Source organism: Aspergillus nidulans, chromosome III (genome assembly GCF_000011425.1).
Source record: "Aspergillus nidulans FGSC A4 chromosome III".
NCBI classification, from domain to species: Eukaryota; Fungi; Ascomycota; class Eurotiomycetes; order Eurotiales; family Aspergillaceae; genus Aspergillus; species Aspergillus nidulans.
Genome location: NC_066259.1, coordinates 818,415 through 826,838, shown reverse-complemented (window position 1 = coordinate 826,838; position 8,424 = coordinate 818,415). Strand labels below are relative to the sequence as shown.

Here is an 8,424-nt window from a genome sequence, read left to right as displayed (position 1 = left end):
CCGCCCGTTAGACCGTACAAATCATCCCAACGCCGTCCCATTTTTTTCGAATTGCAGACTTCTCGAGGAAATGGTAGAATCATATTCCTTTGCGAGGACGCGTAGTTGTTATTTCACCGTGGCATGCGAGCACTCGCAAGGATTCCCAGACTCGTTTGTATAGAGGCGGGCGCGAGAGAGTAAGGCCGTGATGGAAGGTTCGATCGGATCGCTCCTCGCGGCAGAAAGTACAAACCTTCTCCCTTTCGGCGGAAAGCGAAGTCTCTGGACTTATAGACCGTTGACGGCGACGAGACTTGGCCTGGATTGCTGCAGCTGCCGTTGAACGGTCTATACCATAGGTCTGCGACTTGGCACTGTTGCAGCGCGATCGAGGCGGAACCAGAGAAGTAGTCGATGGTGCGACTAAGCGGAGGGTTTGATGGGCGGTTGGCCGCAGGATGTCCTTGCCTGGACGAGTCTGAAGGGCTGTCTTCAAGGGACTTGAGCAACGCTCCTGGGAAGGTGGATCCGGCATTGTTGGGAATTTCTCTAGGGCTGCATTGTTTTGTGCTGTATTATTCTGCAGCTTAGGTGTAGATTTTGCAACTCGCAACTGTACTCGACTACGGACCTTCTTCAAGGTATCCATCGGCTTTCGAGAAAGAGATCTAGGATCTGAATCTTCGGTTTCGGAGTCAGACTCCCAAACGGACTGCTCCGGACGCATCTCTGAGGCAGATGTGGAAGGCCGCTCTCTCATTGACGGGACCTGCGGATGACGGTCAACTGAAGGTGACGGCGGTCCCGGACTAGGCATTGGGCTAGGACATTCATTTGCAGGGATGAACAAGGCTTGGTCGAAATGGGACCGATGAGGTTCCAGCGTCACAGGGTTAATAAGGCTAGGAGGAGATATCATCGAAGGCTCTATAACCAATCGACTGGGCGGTTGCTTCTTCGACGGGTGGGACGTGCTAGGGCGTGGAACTGCAGGTAGGGATGGAAGAGGCTTTCCACGTAGAGACGACGCCTCGTAACTTCTGGGGAGCATCGTGACAGTTTCTGAAGAGGCGGTTGGCACACGCTCAGGTTTTGTGTCTCGGATTGGAGACGATGGCTCCGTGGGTATGGTTGCTTCAGACTGATTCAATGCCGTTGAGTATGGATATGCGCGGTTCACAATAGGATCTTGGGCTTGTTTGGATAGACGGTAGAGTTGTTCGGTGGCTTTAACAACCGGGTCTGGGTAAATGGGACTTGAATGGTTTGAAGAGAACGAGCTGCTTGGTGTAAGGTCTGGGGTGGACTCCGTCTGAGAATCTCCCCACTGCTGGGTTCCAAGCTGCTGTAGGCTCAGTTGATGTTCGAGTTCGACTACCGACAGTGTTGAACGATCAATGTTTGCTTGTGATTTAATGGTACGAGGCGCGGCAGCTGGAACGGTGACGTCTTTGCAGGATTGATTCACGGCGGACAGCATAAAGTATTTCTGAATGTTCTCGCCCGATCTCGCATTGCGGAGGCTCTGTTTATCGGATCCCCAGCTGGAGGCGTTGGCAAGAGAGTGTTCGAGGTAGAAGGGGTCGGGATTCGTCTCGTCAAGAAAGTCCGAACCGCGAGGAGGGTAGAAAGACGATGCGCGTTTCTTTTGAGGCGATGGAGTGGGTGGAAGACCGACGGTTGTCTGCGACCTGTTCCGGCTTTTGGGAAGAGCGTTTAGTTCGCCGGGCAGACGAGCGTATCCGTTAGCCATGGGCTGTGTTTTTGATTCGTGATGATGGCCGTGGATCAAGTTGCACTCATCAGGGTATCCCAATTGCGAATAAGGAACAGGTGCAAGAGGGGAGGAGGGAGGTTCAGGAATGGCAGTCAAGCAGGCGGGGGGAGGGTGAATGGGGAGCAGTTTATAGACCAGCTAGGACGTGAGGTGGCTAGCAAAGAGAGCTGTCGACGCATGCCAGAGGCAGTATCGTGTAAACAAACTGAAGCTTGAGCACAGACGCAGACAGGCGCGGCCTTACAGCTCCTCCTTCCCCAGGGATGGGGTCGAGGCTGCTGCAAGGCGATCGCGTGCTGCAAGGAGGACCCGGAAGAAGATCCGTAGTCTTGCTTTCTGGATTCTGGATTCGCAGCATGCAAATTCCATCATTGCAACCTGAACTAAACTGGGATCAGGGTATCTGCACTGATCTGTCTGCAAGCAAGATCTCTCCATTCCTCTATGGGAACCAGAAGTACGGAGCAGCTAGGTAGAAGTACCCATGTGAGAGATCAGACGCTCAGTCTCCTTGTTCCCATCATTAGAGCTTTGTCCCCCTCCACCAGCAGGAAAAAGTACTGCTTGAGCCCTCACTCCTGTTCAGTTCTCTCCAGTTCCCAACCAGGAGGCCCGCATTCCTAAGTTCATTCCGGTTGCCGTGATACAGACCCAGTAAAAGCCAGAGAACAGGATCTCTGCAAGCCGGCACTTGCAGAAATCCCCCGATTCCCCTTCAGGCTGCCCTGGTGTTTGCTTTCAGCTGGATCTGACCTGTCGTAAAACTTGTTTCCTTATTTCTCGACGTTGCCAACCGGCCTAAACTCCCTGATGGACCAGCCAAGTAGAAGAACTACCCGCCAATGGGGCAGTGCATCCACGTACACAGAACACTGTGATTATGCAACTTTGAATCCTTCGAGATATCCCAATCGTCTGGCTCTCAATCAGCTCTTCTGAGATCGTCCAGTATGTCTCGGCTAGGACCATCGACACGTCGATTTGTCTCCTCAGCGATCCCCATGATGAAGCAGTATTCGGCGTCGAGTCGAGGCAGGATGCACACAAGTTGACCTCGAGTCTTGGGCCTCGAAGAGGTAAGAGGTGCATCGTCCGCATTCTTTATCTGCAGGAGTCTGTGACTGGGAGCGGTTGTCGACATGCACGGCCCACCAGTTTTCCATGCAGGCTGATCCTCCGGATGCATAAGATGCGATGACGGATGTTCGAGCTAAATGTACGTACTTCTTTTTTGCGTTAGTACTCGGCCACCTGAAGTCTGAGTAAATGGCTCATAAATTTACTTGAGTATTGATTGCTGCTGCTTCTCTATGGCGAACTCTCATGCGTTGCTCACAACCAGAATTAGGATGCCTATAATCTGAAATTGTGATTGTGCGTACGACCAGGGTCTGGGGTGGTAAGCGAGGAACTGTTCGTGATGGTGTAACCGGCGAAGACATTTACAAGCATTCAAAACGCCGATTGGCCGTTAACATTATATCCCAGCAACATCTGGTCCAATTCCACTTTAGACACTGTAATGTGCATTGATCACACTAGATAGTTGCACAATCATGTATAAGTCATGAACTCGTCGCATCCACTCGGCGTCGCGGTAGAAGCTGGTACCTACTGTAATCGGACTCGGGTTATGGGAATAAAATAATACAGCTACAAATTCATGAATCAGGATCATATAATTGCTAGAATTGCTGAAGCAAGGTATTGTCTAATGGAAGGGGATTGGGTTGCATTCAAGTATTCGTTATTACCAAAGGAGGTTCATATACACGTATACATGTTTATATATACACAAATATATATATACATATGGATCGTCCTATACCCTGTACTCTATCAAGACGAGCAATTGTTCAGACAATCAGCTCTAGCACGAAAAGTGCTCGAGTGCAACTACGAAACCTGATTTTACATCTAAACTAACAATATGCTGTGATCTATCGAATATCCATAGTCATGATCTGACTCCCGTCACTCTCCAGAGACTTTGAACCAGATCGGCCAGTAGACCTTTCTAAGACCGATTTACATAGAAAACAGGTTTTGCTCCAACTCTAAAATCTGACTACCAGCAATAAAGCGTTTCTGCGTACAGCTTATTTCGCAAATTGCGAGGCGTTCATTGTGATCACTACTTAATCAAAACCACCGTCGTCATGCATATAGTTCTTACGCGCATTTCCCGGATCAAAGAGCACTAGTTCAGGCAGAACATTCTTCAGCCGCCTGATACATATGTATCTACATGCACCTGCTCTAGTCTATAGGGGAAAGCCCTCAGAGCGGGCTCTCCACCCGCGGCTGCACTTCAGACATCCGCTGGCTCCACGTCTCGGGATGATGTGAGGGTTCATTCCCGGGAGATCCGCCGAGGCCCATCGATCTCAAGCTCACATTCTTGATATGCGGTCTCATGCGTTAGCTGTGATAACTATGAGCAAGCCGTGAGGATTGGTTGTGCGGAAGGGCACTGAGTTGCCCCGGGGGACGTGCAACTCAAAGCTGCGTCCCTGGGATAATTCTAATAGAACAGTGACGATATAATCGTCGAGAAGGAGGCAGCGTATCCAGGATAGACGGGTGCTACCATTCCCACGCACAATGAGGCTGAGGAGCACTGCGGGAGGTAAATAACCGTACTTTGGTGGCGAGGACCAATGGCTGAGCGCAAGGTGAAACATGCTGCAAGGTACTGATCGATGTGTTTAAGACAGGCTGAGGATCCCGAGCAACGATCCCCCTTTTGAATATATACTTGTTGATGCGGATTTGTAATGATTATCGCAAGCAATGATCGCAATCCGACGGCTTCAATCTCCGTCTGGTGGTCATGGGCGACGAGGCTGGTATAGACCCGCACCCCTTGGTAGAGGCGAGAGAAGGATATTCCGTATTTTGACGAGAGAGGTAAAACCAAGCTGGGTCTCATTCTAATTCTCGTTGAGCATATATTAATTCGAGATTGTGCGCGATTGCTCCTACTATACGGTGAGTCTAGACCCAGAAGCCCACCTGCGCAGTAGTGAGTAGTCGTACCCTCAAGGTCTCCCCAAGCCCAAAGTGTAGGCACTAGCATATAATCCACAATCAGTATGGGGCGTTTGGGTAGAATTATAATGCGATGGACAAACAGCGTTATTCCACCCGACTGGATGCCTTGACTGCCAGCTCATCAGGCCGAATTTGTTGCTGTATGTACCGACGGGGACATGGTTGTTGAGAGGACATGGAATATCCCTCCCACTATGATTGTAGAGATACCCCGACTCTGCCATGAATACCAGACATCATCGCCTGATACTCAGACTGTTCCGTGCGTTCGGCGACTCGCTTGGAGAGGTAAGGTAGCCCGTTCCTTGCTGGGCCCTGTCTGATCAAGGCCCAATTCACAGCCCCGGTTATATAAAGTAAATCTGTAAAGAATCATTGAAGAATCATCCAGGAGCTGACCAAAAACTGCAAATTGATCGATTGATTCGCTCATCGAGGTCAATTCTCCAAACGCAAGCCTCTCCAGCTCTCAATGAGTAACACTGGAAGAATCAATCGTTACGATACGCAGATCGAACCACATATATCTCAATAATAATTGGGCAGAGTCTCCAGCATCCGGCGCGGCCCAATATTACGTGACGGACGCGTTACCGACTTCCTCTCCTCCAGCATCTCTCCGCCGTTCCTACCTTCTCCCGTCACTCTTTAGCATCATCACTAAAATCGCGGTGAGCTCACAACTTTTCTTCGCTTCTCGACAGCCATTGAGCTCATCCGCTCTGCTCTATGACCACTGCGGGCCATCTCGAGTGCTCGTTGTGGTCTAGGAGCAAGAGCTCATCTTTGTGCCCCCAGCCATCGCAATTCCGCACCGGAGACGCTCACTATTCGCCCAGCCACTGCACGACTCCCGTCCTTGCTCAGTGCGCTGTGAGCTGTCCTCTCTCTCTAGGTCTCTAGGGGCCCTTCCTTCACTTTTTCTTTTTATCTTTCACTCATTGCCCCGTACCTCATACCCACATTCCGGGCCCCGTCAGTCCTTTAACTAGTTACTCTCTTGAACCGGCCCAGAGCACAGATACCGACAGCTTCGATTTCGAAGTGTCTTTGGGTTGCATTAGGCCGCTGGACATTCCGAGGGACATATCCTCACATTGTCGTCGCATCTGCCTCCAGAACTTGCCTCCGCGGTGCATCGCCAACCTCACCGTACCCTTGACGAGACCTACGACGTTCACGACTCTTCTACGTTTACGACCCAACGGCAGCAACGCCAGCAGCAGGCTGCTCCTAATCCTGCTTCTAATCCAACTAATTACCCGCCTCATCGACCATCAAGCGCTCTCGATAATCATCCCCGGGCCCTACGGAGAACCTCGCGATATTCTTCCCGACGACCCGGTTCGGTAGATGCATCAGGACGCCCTTTTCAAATAGAGCAGACGATCCCAGTAATCGTCCGACCGGCCTCCGAACGCTCTCGTGAGGCAGCAGCGCCACGCTTACCTCCATCGGACATAAGAACAGAGGGCGACGATAGCGATTCCACGCTCGACGATAATCTTCAGCCTGGAAACAGTGAATATTGGCCTCGCAGGTCCACACGCGTCTCCCCTCACACAGCATCTGCGGTCCTCTGGACGCTAGAGGAGGCCATTCGCAAGCCGTTTCCATTTACACTCGACTGGGACGAAGTGAATGCTTCCATGTCGGACCTAGCAGGTGGCCCCGGTATGTCCGGGCTTGGAAGTAATGGCCGGAGTCAAAATGGAGCTTCTAGGGCTGCCCAAGGCCCAATTCCCGTCAACCCGCACCCGGCTAGCGGCGTGCGTACGCCGACGGACATAATGCGGCAACGTCGGGACAGGGAAGCTCGTAAGAAAGCGGAACAAGAAGCAAAGGATCGGGAGCAGGAGGAAGCTGAGCGCAGGCGGCTACAGCAGGAGCAAGCCAAGGCTCAAGCTGCGCAGCCCTACCCTGCTGGCGTTGCTGGCGAAAGACCCACGCAGCGGAGAGCTGCACCAAGAGTCCCAGCGGGTAATGCCCCTGGGACGACGCAGGCCCCCGCCACTGCAGCCCAATCCAGGCAGCCCGCTCCTACGTTTGCGTCGCAGCAAGCACCTCAGTCGGGACCACAGCAAACTTCTCAGGCGAAGCTGGCCTCTCAGCAACAAGTCCCTACAGCTACATCTCAGCAACCGCAACAGCCCCGACGTGCTGGTTTTCCTCATGCGTTTGAACGGTGGGAGACCCTTTCGTCTCATTGGGAAGGATTGACTAGCTACTGGATCCGCAAGCTTGAGCAAAATAATGAGGCACTTGAGCGGGATCCTCTCAGCCAACAGATGGCCCGCCAAGTGACCGATCTCAGCGCCGCTGGTGCCAATCTCTTCCATGCTGTTGTAGAGTTGCAACGCTTGCGCGCGTCATCCGAGCGAAAGTTTCAGCGATGGTTCTTTGACACGCGGGCGGAGCAAGAGCGGTCCAAAGAGCTGCAGGCTGAGCTTGAGAGGCAGATTCAATCTGAACGACAAGCCCGCACAGAAGCAATGGCAGCGGCACAGAAGGCAGAGAGTGACAAGTCTCGTATCGAAGAGCTGCTAAAGGAGATGCGCCGCGAACTTCAGATCTCAAAGGAGGAAGCTCGCCGTGCCTGGGAGGAACTAGGCCGCCGCGAACAAGAAGAACGGGATCGTACGAATTCCCTCCGTAACGGGGAGCCCACTCTGGTCGGCGGAGTGCAGGTGGTTCCGATGATCGCAGGACTCCCTCGCCGGGATCCCGCTCGGCCTCCAACTAGAGACGGCCCTTACAGCGGAGCTGAAAGGAAGCCAAGGGAGGAAATGTATGGTGATATTCCGATTTCGCCTGTCGGAACCGATCCTTTCATTGAAGGGCAGTCTGGAGTTCAAGAGGCGACTCCTGTCACTGGCTCCCAGAGCCAAGGACATTACGCCAGCTATTATGAGCCAGAGAGCACCTACCCTCCACGCACCACTGCCGGACATGAAGCCAGCATGGGCAGCAGCGAGCCTGGCGATGACTATGGTTACCAGCAAACCTCGCAAAGCCGCCAGATGGCCTACCCCCGGTCAGAAGAGAGCGACGAGTATGAGCAAGCGTCGCTCGAGGATAGTGAAGGCGGCTATGCGACAAGTACTATGCCTCCGACGTCTGGGCCAATGTACGCTGGTTACGACCAGTCAGTCGACTACAGCGGAGCCAGCTGGGGCGTCGGGACCGGCTGGGAATCTGTCACTCCCCGCCATCGCCATCCGACGCGCCTTAGCGATGTCCTGGAAGAGGAGGAGCCCCGGACGACCCCCAGCCGAGCTAGCCGTGCCAGCCAGGCGAGCAGGAGTGTTCAATGAACACCGGTATATGACTTCTTCATTTTTGGATTTCTATTTGATATGCCATTGATCATATGCGGGTTTTATATTTATGTTCTCCCAGTTCTTTTCAGTTTCTCGCCGCGATACTCCAACCGCTTTCTTCTCAGTTCAGTCAGTTATTGTCATTGTTTCAGCATATAGACTCGGAGCAGGAAGCGGGAGTAATCTGTAATTCTAGTGATGATACGACCGTGGATATACGCCTCAATGAAAGTCTTTTGCAGATACAGAAACCAAATTTCGTTATCGGTCGCAGCCTGAGGCAGTGACGTT

The 8,424-nt window shown here is 52.5% G+C and overlaps 2 protein-coding genes across 2 annotated transcripts, besides 1 other annotated feature; one reads left to right on the top strand and one right to left on the bottom strand.

Moving 5' to 3' along the window:
* Positions 1-8,424: part of a sequence feature (contig 1.83 1..55015(-1)) that runs on past the window's edge.
* Positions 80-1,735, bottom strand: ANIA_04839 (uncharacterized protein; the record flags this gene model as incomplete). Its single annotated transcript, XM_657351.2, has 1 exon — positions 80-1,735. The coding sequence occupies one exon, from the start codon at positions 1,733-1,735 to the stop codon at positions 80-82; it is 1,656 nt and encodes a 551-aa protein (XP_662443.2).
* On the top strand, positions 4,364-8,127 carry ANIA_04840 (uncharacterized protein; the record flags this gene model as incomplete). Its single annotated transcript, XM_657352.1, has 5 exons — positions 4,364-4,388; positions 4,761-4,784; positions 4,896-4,953; positions 5,047-5,101; positions 5,878-8,127. The coding sequence occupies 5 exons, from the start codon at positions 4,364-4,366 to the stop codon at positions 8,125-8,127; spliced, it is 2,412 nt and encodes an 803-aa protein (XP_662444.1).